Source organism: Bombina bombina, chromosome 7, assembly GCF_027579735.1.
Source record: "Bombina bombina isolate aBomBom1 chromosome 7, aBomBom1.pri, whole genome shotgun sequence".
Lineage (NCBI taxonomy): Eukaryota > Metazoa > Chordata > Amphibia > Anura > Bombinatoridae > Bombina > Bombina bombina.
The window spans coordinates 291760708-291784123 of record NC_069505.1 but is presented as its reverse complement, the minus strand read 5'-3'; the positions used below and the strand labels follow the sequence as shown (position 1 = coordinate 291784123).

The window sequence follows — 23416 nt, the reverse complement described above, 5'->3', positions numbered from 1 at the left end:
GTATATTTCCACTCCCCTTGTACCATGTGATAGCAATCAGCCAATCACAAATGCATATACGTATAGTCTGAGTTCTTGCACATGCTCAGTAGGAGCTGGTGACTCAAAAAAACAGAATTTATGTTTACCTGATAAATTACTTTCTCCAACGGTGTGTCCGGTCCACGGCGTCATCCTTACTTGTGGGATATTCTCTTCCCCAACAGGAAATGGCAAAGAGCCCAGCAAAGCTGGTCACATGATCCCTCCTAGGCTCCGCCTTCCCCAGTCATTCGACCGACGTAAAGGAGGAATATTGCATAGGAGAAATCATATGATACCGTGGTGACTGTAGTTAAAGAAAATAAATTATCAGACCTGATTAAAAAACCAGGGCGGGCCGTGGACCTGACACACCGTTGGAGAAAGTAATTTATCAGGTAAACATAAATTCTGTTTTCTCCAACATAGGTGTGTCCGGTCCACGGCGTCATCCTTACTTGTGGGAACCAATACCAAAGCTTTAGGACACGGATGAAGGGAGGGAGCAAATCAGGTCACCTAGATGGAAGGCACCACGGCTTGCAAAACCTTTCTCCCAAAAATAGCCTCAGAAGAAGCAAAAGTATCAAATTTGTAAAATTTAGTAAAAGTGTGCAGTGAAGACCAAGTCGCTGCCTTACATATCTGATCAACAGAAGCCTCGTTCTTGAAGGCCCATGTGGAAGCCACGGCCCTAGTGGAATGAGCTGTGATTCTTTCAGGAGGCTGCCGTCCGGCAGTCTCGTAAGCCAATCTGATGATGCTTTTAAGCCAAAAAGAGAGAGAGGTAGAAGTTGCTTTTTGACCTCTCCTTTTACCAGAATAAACAACAAACAAGGAAGATGTTTGTCTAAAATCCTTTGTAGCATCTAAATAGAATTTTAGAGCACGAACTACATCCAAATTGTGCAACAAACGTTCCTTCTTTGAAACTGGATTCGGACACAAAGAAGGCACGACTATCTCCTGGTTAATGTTTTTGTTAGAAACAACTTTCGGAAGAAAACCAGGTTTAGTACGCAAAACCACCTTATCTGCATGGAACACCAGATAAGGAGGAGAACACTGCAGAGCAGATAATTCTGAAACTCTTCTAGCAGAAGAAATTGCAACCAAAAACAAAACTTTCCAAGATAATAACTTAATATCAACGGAATGTAAGGGTTCAAACGGAACCCCCTGAAGAACTGAAAGAACTAAATTGAGACTCCAAGGAGGAGTCAAAGGTTTGTAAACAGGCTTGATTCTAACCAGAGCCTGAACAAAAGCTTGAACATCTGGCACAGCTGCCAGCTTTTTGTGAAGTAACACAGACAAAGCAGAAATCTGTCCCTTCAAAGAACTTGCAGATAATCCTTTCTCCAAACCTTCTTGAAGAAAGGATAGAATCTTAGGAATTTTTATCTTGTCCCAAGGGAATCCTTTAGATTCACACCAACAGATATATTTTTTCCATATTTTATGGTAGATTTTTCTAGTTACAGGCTTTCTGGCCTGAACAAGAGTATCAATGACAGAATCTGAGAACCCTCGCTTTGATAAAATCAAGCGTTCAATCTCCAAGCAGTCAGTTGGAGTGAGACCAGATTCGGATGTTCGAACGGACCTTGAACAAGAAGGTCCCGTCTCAAAGGTAGCTTCCATGGTGGAGCCGATGACATATTCACCAGGTCTGCATACCAAGTCCTGCGTGGCCACGCAGGAGCTATCAAGATCACCGATGCCCCTCTCCTGATTGATCCTGCTACCAGCCTGGGGATGAGAGGAAACGGTGGGAATACATAAGCTAGGTTGAAGGTCCAAGGTGCTACTAGTGCATCTACTAGAGTCGCCTTGGGATCCCTGGATCTGGACCCGTAGCAAGGAACCTTGAAGTTCTGACGAGAGGCCATCAGATCCATGTCTGGAATGCCCCACAACTGAGTAATTTGGGCAAAGATTTCCGGATGGAGTTCCCACTCCCCCGGATGAAATGTCTGACGACTCAGAAAATCCGCTTCCCAATTTTCCACTCCTGGGATGTGGATTGCAGACAAGTGGCAGGAGTGAGTCTCCGCCCATTGAATGATTTTGGTCACTTCTTCCATCGCCAGGGAACTCCTTGTTCCCCCTTGATGGTTGATATACGCAACAGTCGTCATGTTGTCCGATTGAAACCGTATGAATTTGGCCTTTGCTAGCTGAGGCCAAGCCTTGAGAGCATTGAATATCGCTCTCAGTTCCAGAATATTTATCGGGAGAAGAGATTCTTCCCGAGACCAAAGACCCTGAGCTTTCAGGAGTCCCCAGACCGCGCCCCAGCCCACCAGACTGGCGTCGGTCGTGACAATGACCCACTCTGGTCTGCGGAAGCTCATCCCTTGTGACAGGTTGTCCAGGGACAGCCACCAACGGAGTGAATCGCTGGTCCTCTGATCTACTTGTATCGTCGGAGACAAGTCTGTATAATCCCCATTCCACTGACTGAGCATGCACAGTTGTAATGGTCTCAGATGAATTCGCGCAAAAGGAACTATGTCCATTGCCGCGACCATCAAACCTATTACTTCCATGCACTGCGCTATGGAAGGAAGAGGAACAGAATGAAGTACTTGACAAGAGTTTAGAAGTTTTGATTTTCTGGCCTCTGTCAGAAAAATCCTCATTTCTAAGGAGTCTATTATTGTTCCCAAGAAGGGAACTCTTGTTGACGGAGATAGAGAACTTTTTTCTACGTTCACTTTCCACCCGTGAGATCTGAGAAAGGCCAGGACAATGTCCGTATGAGCCTTTGCTTGTGGAAGGGACGACGCTTGAATCAGAATGTCGTCCAAGTAAGGTACTACTGCAATGTCCCTTGGTCGTAGCACCGCTAGAAGGGACCCCAGTACCTTTGTGAAAATTCTTGGAGCAGTGGCTAATCCGAATGGAAGTGCCACAAACTGGTAATGCTTGTCCAGAAAGGCGAACCTTAGGAACCGATGATGTTCCTTGTGGATAGGAATATGTAGATACGCATCCTTTAAATCCACCGTGGTCATGAATTGACCTTCCTGGATGGAAGGAAGAATTGTTCGAATGGTTTCCATTTTGAACGATGGAACCTTGAGAAACTTGTTTAGGATCTTGAGATCTAAGATTGGTCTGAATGTTCCCTCTTTTTTGGGAACTATGAACAGATTGGAGTAGAACCCCATCCCTTGTTCTCCTAATGGAACAGGATGAATCACTCCCATTTTTAACAGGTCTTCTACACAATGTAAGAATGCCTGTCTTTTTATGTGGTCTGAAGACAATTGAGACCTGTGGAACCTCCCCCTTGGGGGAAGCCCCTTGAATTCCAGAAGATAACCTTGGGAGACTATTTCCAGCGCCCAAGGATCCAGAACATCTCTTGCCCAAGCCTGAGCGAAGAGAGAGAGTCTGCCCCCCACCAGATCCGGTCCTGGATCGGGGGCCAACATCTCATGCTGTCTTGGTAGCAGTGGCAGGTTTCTTGGCCTGCTTACCTTTGTTCCAGCCTTGCATTGGCCTCCAGGCTGGCTTGCCTTGAGAAGTATTACCCTCTTGCTTAGAGGATGTAGCACTTGGGGCTGGTCCGTTTCTGCGAAAGGGACGAAAATTTGGTTTATTCTTAGCCTTGAAAGACCTATCCTGAGGAAGGGCGTGGCCCTTGCCCCCAGTGATATCAGAAATAATCTCTTTCAAGTCAGGGCCAAACAGCGTTTTCCCCTTGAAAGGAATGTTAAGCAATTTGTTCTTGGAAGACGCATCCGCTGACCAAGATTTTAGCCAAAGCGCTCTGCGCGCCACAATAGCAAACCCAGAATTTTTCGCCGCTAATCTAGCCAATTGCAAAGTGGCGTCTAAAGTAAAAGAGTTAGCCAATTTGAGAGCATGAATTCTGTCCAAAATCTCCTCATAAGAAGAATATTTATTGAGCGCCTTTTCTAGTTCATCGAACCAGAAACACGCTGCTGTAGTGACAGGAACAATGCATGAAATTGGTTGTAGAAGGTAACCTTGCTGAACAAACATCTTTTTAAGCAAACCCTCTAATTTTTTATCCATAGGATCTTTGAAAGCACAACTATCTTCTATGGGGATAGTGGTGCGTTTGTTTAGAGTAGAAACCGCCCCCTCGACCTTGGGGACTGTCTGCCATAAGTCCTTTCTGGGGTCGACCATAGGAAACAATTTCTTAAATATAGGGGGAGGGACGAAAGGTATGCCGGGCCTTTCCCATTCTTTGTTTACAATGTCCGCCACCCGCTTGGGTATAGGAAAAGCTTCGGGGGGCCCCGGGACCTCTAGGAACTTGTCCATCTTACATAATTTCTCTGGAATGACCAAATTCTCACAATCATCCAGAGTAGATAACACCTCCTTAAGCAGAGCGCGGAGATGTTCCAATTTAAATTTGAATGTAATCACATCAGGTTCAGCTTGTTGAGAAATTTTCCCTGAATCTGAAATTTCTCCCTCAGAACAAAACCTCCCTGGCCCCCTCAGACTGGTGTAGGGGCACTTCAGAACCAATATTATCAGCGTCCTCATGCTCTTCAGTATTTTCTAAAACAGAGCAGTCGCGCTTTCGCTGATAAGTGGGCATTTTGGCTAAAATGTTTTTGATAGAATTATCCATTACAGCCGTTAATTGTTGCATAGTAAGGAGTATTGGCGCACTAGATGTACTAGGGGCCTCCTGTGTGGGCAAGACTGGCGTAGACGAAGGAGGGGATGATGCAGTACCATGCTTACTCCCCTCACTTGAGGAATCATCTTGGGCATCATTTTCTCTAAATTTTGTGTCACATAAATCACATCTATTTAAATGAGAAGGAACCTTGGCTTCCCCACATACAGAACACAGTCTATCTGATAGTTCAGACATGTTAAACAGGCATAAACTTGATAACAAAGTACAAAAAATGTTTTAAAATAAAACCGTTACTGTCACTTTAAATTTTAAACTGAACACACTTTATTACTGCAAATGTGAAAAAGTATGAAGGAATTGTTCAAATTTCACCAAAATTTCACCACAGTGTCTTAAAGCCTTAAAGGTATTGCACACCAAATTTGAAAGCTTTAACTCTTAAAATAACGGAACCGGAGCCGTTTTTATATTTAACCCCTATACAGTCCCTGGTATCTGCTTTGCTGAGACCCAACCAAGCCCAAAGGGGAATACGATACCAAATGACGCCTTCAGAAAGCTTTTTCTATGTATCTGAGCTCCTCACACATGCATCTGCATGTCTTGCTTCCCAAAAACAACTGCGCAATAGAGGCGCGAAAATGAGGCTCTGCCTATGATTAGGGAAAGCCCCTAGAGAAAAAGGTGTCCAATACAGTGCCTGCCGGTTATTTTACATAATTCCCAAGAATAAAATAACTCCTCAAAGCTATGAAGTATTAAAAATGCTTATATATCAATCGTTTTAGCCCAGAAAATGTCTACCAGTCTTAAAAGCCCTTGTGAAGCCCTTTATTCTTATGTAATAAAAATGGCTTACCGGATCCCATAGGGAAAATGACAGCTTCCAGCATTACCTAGTCTTGTTAGAAATGTGTCATACCTCAAGCAGCAAAAGTCTGCTCACTGTTTCCCCCAACTGAAGTTAATTCCTCTCAACAGTCCTGTGTGGAAACAGCCATCGATTTTAGTAACGGTTGCTAAAATCATTTTCCTCTTACAAACAGAAATCTTCATCTCTTTTCTGTTTCAGAGTAAATAGTACATACCAGCACTATTTTAAAATAACAAACTCTTGATTGAAGAATAAAAACTACATTTAAACACCAAAAAACTCTAAGCCATCTCCGTGGAGATGTTGCCTGTACAACGGCAAAGAGAATGACTGGGGAAGGCGGAGCCTAGGAGGGATCATGTGACCAGCTTTGCTGGGCTCTTTGCCATTTCCTGTTGGGGAAGAGAATATCCCACAAGTAAGGATGACGCCGTGGACCGGACACACCTATGTTGGAGAAAGTGTAAATATAAAAGACTGTGCACATTTTTTTTAATGGAAGTAAATTGGAAAGTTGTTTAAAATTATATGCTGTATAAGAATCATGAAAATTTAATTTAACCTGAGTGTCCCTTTAACCACAATGACTTTAAAACCCTGTGAGATTGTTACCTTTATCAGCACTTTCACAATTGTGCGTAAATGGCTTCATCTTACAGAGAATGGGTGGGGGGGGGTTTGTTTGTTTTTCTCATGGAAATCCAGTTACATCAGGGCAGATGGATGCTAAAACTTTACACTTATTTCAATATTATAAACAACTACTATAATTTAAAAAAAAAAACGCATATCTGCATATTATTCCCAAGATAATCTCTGCTTTGAATATATCATTATATCTAGCATGTAGTAATTGCAGATATTATTATTATCATTTATTTGTATAGCGCCGCCAAATTCCGTAGCGCTGGGTACAATGATAGGGGTATACAACGACAAAGATTTGTGATACAATACAAAACATATCAAGACTAAACAAATCTAGCACAGGAGGAAGAGGGCCCTGCTCCGGAGAGCTCACAGTCTATAGGTTTAGGGTGCAGAGACATAAGGTTGGGGTAGCTTGTTACATCGGTTGTATTTGCGGCAGTGAGTCAGGCAGTTCATGTACATGTATTAGCTTGGTTCGGATGCGGGATGGAGGAGAGATGGTAAGCCTCTCTGAATAGGTGGGTTTTCAAGGATCGTCTGAAGCTATACAAGGTTGGCGACAGTCTAATGGAGCGGGGTAGAGAGTTCCAGAGGACAGGAGCAGCACGTGCAAAGTCTTGGAGGCGGGAGTGGGATGTAGAGATAACAGGAGTGTAGAGACGTAGATATGTATTGTTTGTCAGGCAGCAGTATGTATTGCTCTCTCTCACAGCGGTAACTCTCATCCCAACTAAACTACTGACTTAAAGGGATATGAAACCCAATTTATTTCTGTCATGATTCAGATAGAGCAACAATTTAAAGCAACTTTCTAATTTACTCCGATTATAAATCGTTCTTTGTTCTCTGTATCTTTATTTGAAAAAGCAGGAATGTAAGCTTAGGAGTCGGCCCATTTTTGGTTCAGCACCTGGGTAGCGCTTGCTTGTTGGTGGCTACATTTGGGTTTCATATCCCTTTAATGATAAACTTGCCTAACCATTTACAAGTACTAAGCATTTGAAAAGGAGTGAACCATCACACTGATAACAATGCTAACATCAATCTAATAGCCTAAGTTGTACGTTTTTTTCTGACATCTAAAACATTTGTATGGAAAATATTTCTTTACAATTACTTTGCTTCTAGAAATAAACAAAAGGTCGCCTACTGTCCTAGTATTATCAGATATTGTATGAAATAGGTTAGAGACAGTCTACTCCAGAATTGCTTGTTTAAAGGTTAAATAATCCCTTTATTACCCTTTACCCAGCGTTGCATAACCAACACGGTTATATTAAAGGGACACTCAAGTCAAAATAAACTTTTATGAATCAGAAAGAGCAGCAGTTTTAAGGCACTTTCCAATTTACTTCCATTATCAAATTTTGCACAGTCTTTTTATATTTACACTTTCTGGGTAACAATATCCTACTGAGCATGTGCACAAGCTCAGAGGGTATACTATACTAGTCTGTGATTGGCTGATGTCTGTCACGTAATACAGAGGGCTGGAAAATGGGAGGAAAAAAAATCTGTCAGAAAAAAAATCTACTGTTTATTTTAAATTCAGAGTAAGGGGCTATGTATCAAAGGTCTTGCAGACCTGATCCAACAGTGCGGATCAGGTCCGCCAGACCTCGCTGAATGCGGAGAGCAATATGCTCTCCGTATTCAGCATTGCATAAGCAGCTCACAAGAGCTGCTGGTGCAATGCCGCCCCCTGCAGACTCGCGGCCAAGGGGCCGCCAGCAGAGAGGTGTCAATCAACCCGATCGTACTTGATTGGGTTGAATTGTGGCGATTCCTGACGCCTGCTCAGAGCAGGCAGACAGGGTTATGGAGCAGCGGTCTTCTGAAGACTCGCCAGAAACACGGGCCCTCAAGCTCCGTTCGGAGCTTGATAAATGGGTCTCTTCGTGTTAAATCAATGTCTTTTTATTATGTACTTGTTAATTATGTAATTCTACTGCATTGAGCGGTCCTTTAATACACTTTTTACCTCTGTGATTACCTTGTATCTAAGTCTCTGCATACTGCCCCATATCTCAGTTCTTTTGACAGACTTGCATTTTAGCCAATCAGTGCTGGCTCATAACATTGTGCTCACTCCCATGGAGTTATTTATCTATATGGCACACAGTATAAATGTAAAAAACTTTCAAAATGCACTGAGATAAGAGGCACCCTTCAAAGGCTTAGAAATTAGCATATGAGCCTACCTAGGTTTAGTTTTTAACTAAGTATATCAAAGCAAATTTGATGATAAAGTGAATTGGAAAGTTGTTAAAAATGACATGCCCTATCAGAATCATGAAACTTTAATTTTGACTAGACTGTCCCTTTAAGTCGTAAAATAGGTAAACTAACATTTATTTTACAGCAGACGCAGCTCCAGTCACTGCTGAATTAGATTCTACCCTCATCTTATTTGTCTGTCAAAGGGCCTCTTAAATCCTCTTTTAACTTATTCTATAGAAACTTTAAAACCTACAACGCCCACTTCTCCAAATCCTTCTGACAAACATCCCTTTTCTTTAAGAGTGTTTTACACTCTGTAGCCTGTGTGGAAAACTCAATGGAACCTCGGGGGTGGCACTTACATAACACAAATAAGAGAGGCAAAGCAGAATTAGGTTTTTCTGTTGGTCTGGATACCTTTGAGTTCTTTCCTCCCATTAAGTTACAGGCCCCTAGTAATCAAGCCGTCAACCTCAAATACGCTGGAATTCCGCAGCGTATTTGAGGCGAGGCTGATTCGCCTTAGTTATCAAGGCCTACACACCGGCAAAAGTAGAATCTGGTGACGTAAGCATCGATCCGCCGGACTCAGTCCAACACAGATCGATTCTTACGTCACTCCAGATGTTCCGAACGCAAGTTCGGCACAATCTGACTACTTTTGGGAGTTATCAAAATCCCAGCAGGTACGCTCGGCACTTTTACGGCCCAGCGTACCTGGTTTTCAAAAAGCCGCCCTGGAGGTGGCGGATCCCTTAGGAATCAATGGGAGTCAGACCATAGCGAAAGTTCAAGTTCGCTGCTGCCTGACATCCCATTCATTCCTATGGGAAGTGTGTACACCTAACACCCTAACATGTACCTCGAGTCTAAGCACCCCTAATCTGCCCCCCCTACACCGCCGCCACCTATATTAAACATTTTAACCCCTAAACCGCCGCTCCCGGACCCCGCCGCAACTCTAAGAAATCTGTTAACCCATAAACCGCCGCTCCTGGCCCTCGCCGCCACCTACATAATACCTATTAACCCCTATCCTGCCCCCCTATACCGCCACCACCCCTAATAAATGTATTAACCCCTATCCTGCCGCTCCCGAACCCCGCCGCAACAAAATAAATAGTTTAACTCCTAAACCGCCGCTCCCGGACCCCGCCGCCACCTATATTAAACTTATTAACCCCTAATCTGCCCCCCCTACACCGTCGCCACCTATAATATTTTTATTAAACCCTATCCTGCCCCCCCTATACCGCCGCAACCTACAGGGAGTGCAGAATTATTAGGCAAGTTGTATTTTTGAGGATTAATTTTATTATTGAACATCAACCATGTTCTCAATGAACCCAAAAAACTCATTAATATCAAAGCTGAATAGTTTTGGAAGTAGTTTTTAGTTTGTTTTTAGTTATAGCTATTTTAGGGGGATATCTGTGTGTGCAGGTGACTATTACTGTGCATAATTATTAGGCAACTTAACAAAAAACAAATATATACCCATTTCAATTATTTATTTTTACCAGTGAAACCAATATAACATCTCAACATTCACAAATATACATTTCTGACATTCAAAAACAAAACAAAAACAAATCAGTGACCAATATAGCCACCTTTCTTTGCAAGGACACTCAAAAGCCTGCCATCCATGGATTCTGTCAGTGTTTTGATCTGTTCACCATCAACATTGCGTGCAGCAGCAACCACAGCCTCCCAGACACTGTTCAGAGAGGTGTACTGTTTTCCCTCCTTGTAAATCTCACATTTGATGATGGACCACAGGTTCTCAATGGGGTTCAGATCAGGTGAACAAGGAGGCCATGTCATTAGATTTTCTTCTTTTATACCCTTTCTTGCCAGCCACGCTGTGGAGTACTTGGACGCGTGTGATGGAGCATTGTCCTGCATGAAAATCATGTTTTTCTTGAAGGATGCAGACTTCTTCCTGTACCACTGCTTGAAGAAGGTGTCTTCCAGAAACTGGCAGTAGGACTGGGAGTTGAGCTTGACTCCATCCTCAACCCGAAAAGGCCCCACAAGCTCATCTTTGATGATACCAGCCCAAACCAGTACTCCACCTCCTCCTTGCTGGCGTCTGAGTCGGACTGGAGCTCTCTGCCCTTTACCAATCCAGCCACGGGCCCATCCATCTGGCCCATCAAGACTCACTCTCATTTCATCAGTCCATAAAACCTTAGAAAAATCAGTCTTGAGATATTTCTTGGCCCAGTCTTGACATTTCAGCTTGTGTGTCTTGTTCAGTGGTGGTCGTCTTTCAGCCTTTCTTACCTTGGCCATGTCTCTGAGTATTGCACACCTTGTGCTTTTGGGCACTCCAGTGATGTTGCAGCTCTGAAATATGGCCAAACTGGTGGCAAGTGGCATCTTGGCAGCTGCACGCTTGACTTTTCTCAGTTCATGGGCAGTTATTTTGCGCCTTGGTTTTTCCACACGCTTCTTGCGACCCTGTTGACTATTTTGAATGAAACGCTTGATTGTTCGATGATCACGCGTCAGAAGCTTTGCAATTTTAAGAGTGCTGCATCCCTCTGCAAGATATCTCACTATTTTTTACTTTTCTGAGCCTGTCAAGTCCTTCTTTAGACCCATTTTGCCAAAGGAAAGGAAGTTGCCTAATAATTATGCACACCTGATATAGGGTGTTGATGTCATTAGACCACACCCCTTCTCTTTACAGAGATGCACATCACCTAATATGCTTAATGGGTAGTAGGCTTTCGAGCCTATACAGCTTGGAGTAAGACAACATGCATAAAGAGGATGATGTGGTCAAAATACTCATTTGCCTAATAATTCTGTACACAGTGTATAATAAAACTATTAACCCCTAACCCTAACCCTAACACCCCCCTAAATTAAATCTAATTTAAATCTAACTAAATAAATTAACTCTTATTAACTAAATTATTCCTATTTAAAGCTAAATACTTACCTGTAAAATAAACCCTAAACTAGCTACAATATAACTAATAGTTACATTGTAGCTATTTTAGGATTTATTTTTATTTTACAGGCAACTTTCAATTTATTTTAACTAAGTAGAATAGCTATTAAATAGTTATTAACTATTTAATAGCTACCTAGCTAAAATAAAGAGAAATAAAAAAAATAAAAACTAACCTAAGTTACAATTACACCTAACACTACACTATCATTAACTAAATGAATCCTATTTAAAACTAAATACTTACCTGTAAAATAAACCCTAAGATAGCTACAATGTAATTAATAATTACATTGTAGCTATTTTAGGGTTTATATTTATTTTACAGGTAACTTTGTATTTATTTTAACTAGGTACAATAGCTGTTAAATAGTTAATAACTATTTAATAACTACCTAGCTAAAAGAAATACAAAATTACCATTAAAATAAATCCTAACCTAAGTTACAATTAAACCTAACACTACACTATCATTAAATAAATTAAATACAAATACCTACAAATAAATACAAATAAATACACTAACTAAAGTACAAAAAATAAAAAAAGAACTAAGTTACAAAAAATAAAAAAATAATTTACAAACATTATAAAAATATTACAACAATTTTAAGCTAATTACACCTACTCTAAGCCCCCTAATAAAATAACAAAGCCCCCCAAAATAAAAAAATTCCCTACCCTATTCTACATTTAAAAGATACCAGCTCTATTACCTTACCAGCCCTTAAAAGGGCCTTTTGCGGGGCATGCCCCAAAGAAAACAGCTCTTTTGCCTGTAAAATAAAAATACAACCCCCCAACATTAAAACCCACCACACACCCCTACTCTAACCCACCCAAACCCCCCTTAAAAAAACATAACACTACCCCCCTGAAGATCTTCCTACCTTGAGTCGTCTTCACTCAGCCGAGCCGAATTCTTCATCCAATCCGGGCGATGTCTTCATCCAAGCGGGGGCTGAAGAGGTCCATCATCCGGCTGAAGTCTTCATCCAAGCGGGGGCTGAAGAGGTCTTCCATCCGGCTGAAGTCTTCTATCAAGCGGCATCTTCAATTCTATCAGCCAATCAGATTGAGCTTGCATTCTATTGGCTGATCGGAACAGCCAATAGAATGTGAGCTCAATCTGATTGGCTGATTGGATCAGCCAATCGGATTGAACTTCAATCTGATTGGCTGATTCCATCAGCCAATCAGATTATTCCTACCTTAATACCGATTGGCTGATAGAATCCTATCAGCCAATCGGAATTTGAGGGACGCCATCTTAGATTACGTCATTTAAAGGAACCTTCATTCGTCGGGAGTTCGTCGTGGAGGAAGGATGTTCCGCGTCGGCGGGATGAAGATGGAGCCGGAAGAAAGAAGATTGAAGATGCCGCTTGATAGAAGACTTCAGCCGGATGGAAGACCTCTTCAGCCCCAGCTTGGATGAAGACTTCAGCCGGATGATTGACCTCTTCAGCCCCCGCTTGGATGAAGACTTCAGCCGGATGATGGACCTCTTCAGCCCCCGCTTGGATGAAGACATCGCCCGGATTGGATGAAGAATTCAGCTCGGCTGAGTGAAGACGACTCAAGGTAGGAAGATCTTCAGGGGGGTAGTGTTAGGTTTTTTTAAGGGGGGTTTGGGTTAGATTAGGGGTGTGTGGGTGGTGGGTTTTAATGTTGGGGGGGTTGTATTTTTATTTTACAGGCAAAAGAGCTGTTTTCTTTGGGGCATGCCCCGCAAAAGGCCCTTTTAAGGGCTAGTAAGGTAATAGAGCTGGTATCTTTTAAATGTAGAATAGGGTAGGGATTTTTTTTATTTTGGGGGGCTTTGTTATTTTATTAGGGGGCTTAGAGTAGGTGTAATTAGCTTAAAATTGTTGTAATATTTTTATAATGATTGTAAATTATTTTTTTATTTTTTGTAACTTAGTTCTTTTTTATACTTTAGTTAGTGTATTTATTTGTAGGTATTTGTATTTAATTTATTTAATGATAGTGTAGTGTTAGGTTAAATTGTAACTTAGGTTAGGATTTATTTTACTGGTAATTTTGTATTTCTTTTAGCTAGGTAGTTATTAAATAGTTAATAACTATTTAATAGCTATTGTACCTAGTTAAAATAAATACAAAGTTACCTGTAAAATAAATATAAACCCTAAAATAGCTACAATGTAATTATTAATTACATTGTAGCTATCTTAGGGTTTATTTTACAGGTAAGTATTTAGTTTTAAATAGGATTAATTTATTTAATGATAGTGTAGTGTTATGTGTAATTGTAATTTAGGTTAGTTTTTATTTTACAGGTAAATTTCTCTTTATTTTAACTAGGTAGCTATTAAATAGTTATTAACTATTTAATAGCTATTGTACCTAGTTAAAATAAATTGAAAGTTGCCTGTAAAATAAAAATAAATCCTAAGATAGCTACAATATAATTATTATTTATATTGTAGCTATATTAGGGTTTATTTTAAAGGTAAGTATTTAGTTTTAAATAGGATTAATTTAGTTAATAAGAGAAATATTATTTAGATTTATTTAATTAATATTTAAGTTAGGGGGTGTTAAAGTTAGTGTTAGACTTAGGTTTAGGGGTTAATAATTTTATTACAGTGGCGGCGGTGTAGGGGGGCAGGATAGGGGTTAATAAATGTATTATAGGTGGCGACGGTGTAGGGGGGGCAGATTAGGGGTTAATAAGTTTAATATAGGTTGCGGCGGGGTCCGGGAGCGGCAGTTTAGGGGTTAAACTATTTATTTCGTTGCGGCGAGGTCCGGGATCCGCAGGATAGGGGTTATAGGTGGCGGCGGTATGGGGGGGGGGGCAGGATAGGGGTTACTAGGTATAATGTAGGTGGCGGCGGTGTCCGGGAGCGGCGGTTTAGGGGTTAATACATTTATAAGAGTTGCGGCGGGGTCTAGGAGCGGTGGTTTAGGGGTTAATAACTTTATTTAGTTGCGGGGGGCTCCGGGGGTGCCGGTATAGGGGGTAGAACAGTATAGTTAGTGTGGGTGCTTAGTGACAGGCTAGCAATAAAGCTGTCGAAAAGCCGAAGAGCAGCGAGATCGGATGAGTGATAATTCTCACAGTCCGCTGCTCATCGCCCCGTACTTGGTGCGCAGCTTTTTGACAGCTTTATTGATAACTTAGGCGAAATTTTTCAGGTCCGCGGCGGCGATGGTAGGCGAGCTTAGGCGGGCGTATTGGGCCGGCGAAGGCAGGTAAAGTAGACGGCTTGATAAATAGGCCTCACAGTCTGTTTTGTTATCTCTCATGGGAATAAGTCCAACTACTCTGGGAGATAACTCTTGTTTGCAGATAAGTAAAGTTTAAACACAAGTCAATGTCCTATAGGGCAGATCCATATCTTCAGATTTTAATAATTATACTTACTAAAGAGGCATAAAATAGGTCAAGTCAAATACACAGATCATTTTAAAGAACATTTCTAAAGTATACTTGTATTTGTAAAACTACTTCAGTTACAATTGCTATAAGTAATAACTTTACACATGAGCATGGTCTGCTATCGATAAGACCATATGCCGCACGTACGTACATTTACCTTCTGCACATGCTCAGTGTTTATGTAATGTCACTGGCACTTGGGGCAAGTTTTCACCCTAACAGTGAATATATCAGTTTACTAGAAATCTCTGTGTCATTACTAAGCACTGGCTGCTAATCTATTGCTTATTAATCAAGGGGCTTATTTATTTCAATGAGACAAAAAAAAAGAACAAGGACATATTTTATAAATAAAAAGTCATTAATTAGTAAAAAAAAAATAAGTGCAATAGTAAATTATACATATCCCACAATCGTTTGTGATTCTGCAAACTCTGAGTTACTCCTTGTTACAAAGTAAACACCAGACTTATATATCTAGTAAGAAACAAAAAATCATTGAACTCAGACAAACAACAGTGCAGAATGCAGATGTACAATCTCTGGCAGACAGAATACTCTCACTATGGGTCTCTGGCAGACACAATACTCTCACTATGGGTCTCTGGCAGACACAATACTCTCACTATGGGTCTCTGGCAGACAGAATACTCTCACTATGGGTCTCTGGCAGACACAATACTCTCACTATGGGTCTCTGGCAGACACAATACTCTCACTATGGGTCTCTGGCAGACACAATACTCTCACTATGGGTCTCTGGCAGACACAATACTCTCACTATGGGTCTATGGCAGACACAATAATCTCACTATGGGTCTCTGACAGACACAATAATCTCACTATGGATCTCTGGCAGACACAATACTCTCACTATGGGAGATATTTATCAAACCATCAACCGCAAATACGCTGGAATTCCGCAGCGTAATTGTGGCGAGCTTGATCCGACCTAGTTATCAAAGCCTACAGACCGGCAAAAGTTGAAATCTGTGACGTAACATACGATCCACCGTTCTCAATCCAACACAGATCGATGCTTACGTCATTACAGATGTTCCGAATACACATTCGGCACTATTGGAAACTTTTTAAAAGTTATCAAATAGTTAACAGGTACACTCACGGCTATTCCGGCCCAGCGTACCTGGTTTTCAATCCGCCACCCTGGAGGCCGCAGATGCCATAGGAATCAATGGGAGTCTGAAAGCAACGAAAGCTTATGTTCGATGCTGCCAGATATCCCATTGATTTCTATGGTAGAAAACCAGTTACGTTTATACCTAACACCCTACCGTAAGCCCAGAGTCTAAACACCCCTAATCTGCCGCCCGACATCGCCGCCACCTACATAATGTTATTAACCCCTATTCCGCCGCTCCCCGACACCGCCGCAACTAAATAAATGTATTAACCCCTATCCCGCCGCTCCCGGACCACACCTCCACTAAATAAATGTATTAAACCCTAAACCTCTGGCCTCCCACATCACTAACATTAACTAAATCTATTAACCCCTAAACCGCCAGCCCCCCACATCGCCATAAACTAAATTAAGCTATTAACCCCTAAATCTAACAACCCGCTAACTTTACATTAAAATTACAACATCCCTATCTTAAAATAAATTTAAACTTACCTGTAGAATTAAAAGAAACTAATTCTAAACTATTAATTAACCTACCCTAACTATTATACTAAAATTACATTAAACTAGCAATTAAATTAACTATATTACATATTAAAAACCCCTAACCCTACTCAAATTATTTAAATCTACTATAAAAATGACTAAATTACAAAAAAAATAAACGCTAAGTTACAAAAAATAAAAAACACTAAATTACGAGAAAAAAACCCTCACAGTATCAAAAATAAAAACGAATTACACCTAATCTAAAAGCCCTATCAAAATAAAAAAGCCCCCCCATAATAAAAAAACCCTAGCCTACAATAAACTACCAATGGCCCTTAAAAGGGCCTTTTGTGGGGCATTGCCCAAAGAAATCAGCTCTTTCACCTGTAAACAAAAATACAAACACCCCCCATCAGTTAAACCCACCACCTCACCCACCCAAATAAAAAGCCTATCTAAAAAACCTAAGCTCCCCATTGCCCTGAAAAGGACATTTGTATGGGCATTGCCCTTAAAGGGGCATTTAGCTCTTTTACCTGCCCAGACCCAACTCTAAAAATAAAACTCACCCAAAAAAACCTTAAATAAACCTAACACTAACCCCGACGATCCACTTACAGTTTTTGAAGTTCCGCCTGAAGGATCCATATACACACATACACTTTTGAGCCCTTCCTAGTCAAATACTTTGAAACATAAATTATCATTATTGAATCTATTTTAATATGTTTAATAAAAATAATTGAAATTCAAATGTTCTTCACTTTCGTGTTGTGACGTTTCGGGACCAAACACGTCTGAGGAAGGGACTGTGTTTGGTCCCGAAACGTCACAACACGAAATAAAGATTTTTTGGTGATTTGGATATCTGAACACCAGTGAGTGCTTATTTTCATTCTTGAGGGGGATATTAGTTAGCAAAATTATCTGGGAGGGGTTAGGGTGGTAGGGGAATGAGTGGGGGCAGCTACACTATGGAAAATGTTTATTTATATAATATATAAAAAAAAAAATAAGCCAAAAAATATAGGAAACTGGGTACTGGCAGACAGCTGCCAGTACCTAACATGGCCGCTAATAGGTAGAAGGGGGAGGGTTAGAGAGCTGTTTGTGGGGGGTCAGGGAGGTTATGGGGGATACTACCCTGCAGAAAATATATTTAAATTTTTTTTTTTTTAAAAAACAACTTTTATTTTTATACTGGCATAATTTCTGCCAGTACTTAAGATGGGGGTGACCTTTGGGGGCTGGGGGAGGGAAGAGAGCTGTTTGAGAGGGGTCAGGGGGGATCAGGGGGTGGGATGTGTCAGGTCGGAGGCTGATCTCTACTCTAAAGCTAAAATTAACCCTACAAGCTACATAATTAACCCCTTTACTGCTGGGCATAATACAAGTGTGGTGCGCAGCGGCATTTAGCGGCCTTATAATTACCAAAAAACAATGCCAAAGCCATATATGTCTGCTATTTCTGAACAAAGGGTATCCCAGAGAAGCATTTACAACTATTTGTGCCATAGTTGCACACGCTGTTTGTAAATAATTTCAGTGAGAAACCTAAAGTTTATGAAAAAGTTAACTATTTTTTTTTATTTGACTGCATTTGGCGGTAAAATAGTGGCATGAAATATACCAAAATGGGCCTAGATCAATACTTTGGGTTGTCTGCTAAAAAATATATACACATGTCAAGGGATATTCAGGAATTTCTGACAGATATCAGTGTTACAATTTAACTATCGCTAAGTTTGAAAAAAATGGTTTGGAAATAGCAAAGTGCTACTTGTACTTATTGCCCTATAACTTGCAAAAAAAAGCAAAGCACTTGTAAGCATTGGGTATTTCTAAACTCAGGACAAAATTTAGAAACTATTAAGCATGGGTGTTTTTTGGTGGTTGTAGATGTGTAAAAGATTTTTAAAAAAAAATCATCATATTTTATCTTTTTTTTTTTTATAGTAAATTATATGATATGATGAAAATAATGGTATTTTTAGAAAGTCCATTTAATGGCGAGAAAAACAGTATATAATATGTGTGGGTACAGTAAATGAGTAAGAGGAAAATTACAGCTAAACACAAACAAATGTAATAACAGCCCTGGTCCTCAACGGTACGGAAATATGGCCTGGTCACTAAGGGGTTAAACTATAACAAAATAACTAGCAAATTAGTTATAGTCTATTATAAATGTGTAGACATGTTAATGATTATTATTATCATCATTATTATCAGGTATTTGTAGAGCGACAACAGGTTCTGCAGCGCTATAATGATTTATCAGGATGACTTGCTTGTGCCTGCAGAAAATACAGGGAGTGCAGAATTATTAGGCAAATGAGTATTTTGACCACATCATCCTCTTTATGCATGTTGTCTCACTCCAAGCTGTATAGGCTTGAAAGCCTACTACCAATTAAGCATATTAGGTGATGTGCATCTCTGTAATGAGAAGGGGTGTGGTCTAATGACATCAACACCCTATATCAGGTGTGCATAATTATTAGGCAACTTCCTTTCCTTTGGCAAAATGGGTCAAAAGAAGGACTTGACAGGCTCAGAAAAGTAAAAAATAGGGAGATATCTTGCAGAGGGATGCAGCACTCTTAAAATTGCAAAGCTTCTGAAGCGTGATCATCGAACAATCAAGCGTTTCATTCAAAATAGTCAACAGGGTCGCAAGAAGCGTGTGGAAAAACCAAGGCGCAAAATAACTGCCCATGAACTGAGAAAAGTCAAGCGTGCAGCTGCCAAGATGCCACTTGCCACCAGTTTGGCCATATTTCAGAGCTGCAACATCACTGGAGTGCCCAAAAGCACAAGGTGTGCAATACTCAGAGACATGGCCAAGGTAAGAAAGGCTGAAAGACGACCACCACTGAACAAGACACACAAGCTGAAACGTCAAGACTGGGCCAAGAAATATCTCAAGACTGATTTTTCTAAGGTTTTATGGACTGATGAAATGAGAGTGAGTCTTGATGGGCCAGATGGATGGGCCCGTGGCTGGATTGGTAAAGGGCAGAGAGCTCCAGTCCGACTCAGACACCAGCAAGGTGGAGGTGGAGTACTGGTTTGGGCTGGTATCATCAAAGATGAGCTTGTGGGGCCTTTTCGGGTTGAGGATGGAGTCAAGCTCAACTCCCAGTCCTACTGCCAGTTTCTGGAAGACACCTTCTTCAAGCAGTGGTACAGGAAGAAGTCTGCATCCTTCAAGAAAAACATGATTTTCATGCAGGACAATGCTCCATCACACGCGTCCAAGTACTCCACAGCGTGGCTGGCAAGAAAGGGTATAAAAGAAGAAAATCTAATGACATGGCCTCCTTGTTCACCTGATCTGAACCCCATTGAGAACCTGTGGTCCATCATCAAATGTGAGATTTACAAGGAGGGAAAACAGTACACCTCTCTGAACAGTGTCTGGGAGGCTGTGGTTGCTGCTGCACGCAATGTTGATGGTGAACAGATCAAAACACTGACAGAATCCATGGATGGCAGGCTTTTGAGTGTCCTTGCAAAGAAAGGTGGCTATATTGGTCACTGATTTGTTTTTGTTTTGTTTTTGAATGTCAGAAATGTATATTTGTGAATGTTGAGATGTTATATTGGTTTCACTGGTAAAAATAAATAATTGAAATGGGTATATATTTGTTTTTTGTTAAGTTGCCTAATAATTATGCACAGTAATAGTCACCTGCACACACAGATATCCCCCTAAAATAACTATAACTAAAAACAAACTAAAAACTACTTCCAAAACTATTCAGCTTTGATATTAATGAGTTTTTTGGGTTCATTGAGAACATGGTTGTTGTTCAATAATAAAACTAATCCTCAAAAATACAACTTGCCTAATAATTCTGCACTCCCTGTAGAACCAGCATGTATCTTGTCTGGTGCAGAAAACTATTGCCGGTCACAACCCCAATAAATGAAATTGTAAAAAAATGCTCCTTATGTTTACATTTCTCAAAATAAATTCTATTTTTCAGGATTTTTCTTTGAGCCAACGATCTTCACCAATGTAAAAGATGAGATGTTTATTGCTAAAGAAGAATCCTTTGGTCCAGTCATGATCATCTCCAAATTTAAAGATGGGTAAGAGAAATGTTCAGCCACTTGTACAACTGTAAATGAGACTTATAAACACAAGTATTAGTTGTACGTAAGTGTAAGAGACGTGCTCAGCTACTTGTACAACTGTAAATGAGACTTATAAACACAAGTATTAGTTGTACATAAGTGTAAGAGACATGCTCAGCTACTTGTACAACTGTAAATGAGACTTATAAACACAAGTATTAGTTGTACATAAGTGTAAGAGACGTGCTCAGCTACTTGTACAACTGTAAATGAGACTTATAAACAAAAGTATTAATTGTATGTAAGTGTAAGAGACGTGCTCAGCTACTTGTACAACTGTAAATAAATCTTATAAACACAAGTAATAGTTGTACATAAGTGTAAGAGACGTGCTCAGCTACTTGTACAACTGTAAATGAGACTTATAAACACAAGTATTAGTTGTATGTAAGTGTAAGAGACGTGCTCAGCTACTTGTACAACTGTAAATGAGACTTATAAACACAACTATTAGTTGTACTTAAAGGGACATGACACCCACATTTTTTCTTTCATGATTTAGAAAGAGTGCAATTTTAAATATCTTTCTAATTTACTTATATTATCTAATTTGTTTTATTCTCTTGATATTCTTTGCTGAAAAGCATATCTAGATATGCTCAGCAGCTGCTGATTGGTTGCTGCACATAGAAGCCTTGTGTGATTGTCTCACCATGTGCATTGCTTTTTCTTCAACTAAGGATATCTAAAAAATGAAGCAAAATAAATAATAGCAGTAAATTGTAATGTTGTTTAAATTTCTATTCTCTATCTGAATCATGAAAGAAAGATTTTGGGTTTAGTGGCCCTTTAAGTGTAAGAGACGTGTTCAGCCACTTGTACAACTGTAAATGAGTCTTATAAACACAAGTAATAGTTGTATGTAAGTGTAAGATGTGCTCAGCTACTTGTACAACTGTAAATGAGATTTATAAACACAAGTATTAGTTGTATGTAAGTGTAAGAGACGTGGGCATCTATTTATCAAGCCGTCAACTTACTTGCATTCGACGGCACCAATACGATCGCCTAAGATCGCCTAACATCGCTGCCGCGGACCTGAATACGTTCTCAAAATTATCTTTGGCTTTTTTACAGCTTTCTTGGTACCCTGTCACTAAACACCCACACTATACTATACTGTTTACCCCCTAAACTGCCGCTCCCGGACCACGCCGCAACTCTAATAAATGTATTAACCATTAAACCGCCGGTCCCGGAACCCGCCGCAACTAAATAAAGTGTTTAACCCCTAAACCGCCGCTCATGGACCCCGCCGCAACTTAAGTGTTTAACCCCTAAACCGCCGATCCTGGAGCCCACCGCCACCTACATTATACTTATTAACCCCTAATCTGCCGCCCCCTACACCGCTGCCACCTACATTATACTTATTAACCCCTAATCTGCCTCCCCCTACACCGCCACCACCTATATTATACTTATTAACCCCTAATCTGCCGCCCCATACACCGCCGCCACCTACATTATACTTATTAACCCCTAATTTTATATTAAATTTATTAACCCCTAAACCTAAGTCTAACCCTAACCTTAACACCCCCTAACTTAAATATAATTTAAATAAATCTAAATAAATATTACTATTATTAAATAAGTTATTCCTATTTAAAACTAAATACTTACCTGTAAAATAAACCCTAACGGCTAGATTTAGAGTTTTGTCAGTAACGACCCGCGTAGCTAACGCATGCTTTTTTTTCCCTGCACCTTTTAAATACCGCTGGTATTTAGAGTTCACAGAATGGCTGCGTTTTCAGTGCGTTAGGCTCCAAAAAAGGAGCGTAGAGCATAATTTACCGCCACTGCAACTCTCGATACCAGCGGTGCTTACAGACGCGGCCAGCTTCAAAAACGTGCTTGTGCACGATTCCCCCATAGGAAACAATGGGGCAGTTTGAGCTGAAAAAAAACCTAACACCTGCAAAAAAGCAGCGTTAAGCTCCTAACGCAGCCCCATTGTTTCCTATGGGGAAACACTTCCTAAGTCTGCACCTAACACTCTAACATGTACCCCGAGTCTAAACACCCCTAGCATTACACTTATTAACCCCTAATCTGCCGCCCCCCGCTATCGCTGACCGCTGCATATTATTATTAACCCCTAATCTGCCGCTCCGTACACCGCCGACCCCTATATTATATTTATTAACCCCTAATATGCCGCCCCCAACGTCACCTCCACCTACCCACAATAATTAACCCCTAATCTGCTGACCGGACCTCACCGCTACTATAATAAATGTATTAACCCCTAAAGCTAACTCTAACCCGAACCCTAACACCCCCCTAAATTAAATATAATTTAAATCTAACGAAATAAATTAACTATTATTAAATAAATTATTCCTATTTAAAGCTAAATACTTACCTGTAAAATAAACCCTAATATAGCTACAATATAAATTATAATTATATTGTAGCTATTTTAGGATTAATATTTATTTTACAGGTAACTTTGTATTTATTTTAACCAGGTACAATAGCTATTAAATAGTTAAGAACTATTTAATAGTTACCTAGTTAAAATAATTACAAAATTACCTGTAAAATAAATCCTAACCTAAGTTACAATTAAACCTAACACTACACTATCAATAAATAAATTAAATAAAATACCTACAATTATCAACAATTAAACCTAACACTACACTATCAATAAATTAATTAAATACAATACCTACAAATAAATACAATGAAATAAACTAACTAAAGTACAAAAAATAAAAAAGAACTAAGTTACAAAAAATAAAAAAATATTTACAAACATTAGAAAAATATTACAACAATTTTAAACTAATTACACCTACTCTAAGCCCCCTAATAAAATAACAAAGACCCCCAAAATAAAAAAATGCCCT

At 40.1% G+C, this 23416-nt stretch overlaps 1 protein-coding gene across 1 annotated transcript in view; it reads left to right on the top strand.

Moving 5' to 3' along the window:
- Positions 1-23416, top strand: part of LOC128666326 (cytosolic 10-formyltetrahydrofolate dehydrogenase) — a 157690-nt gene that overhangs the window by 92491 nt on the left and 41783 nt on the right. Inside the window, exon 21 of the mRNA XM_053720846.1 lies at positions 20405-20510. Coding sequence (XP_053576821.1) covers positions 20405-20510 — 106 coding nt within the window. The remainder of the gene's footprint in view (positions 1-20404; positions 20511-23416) is intronic.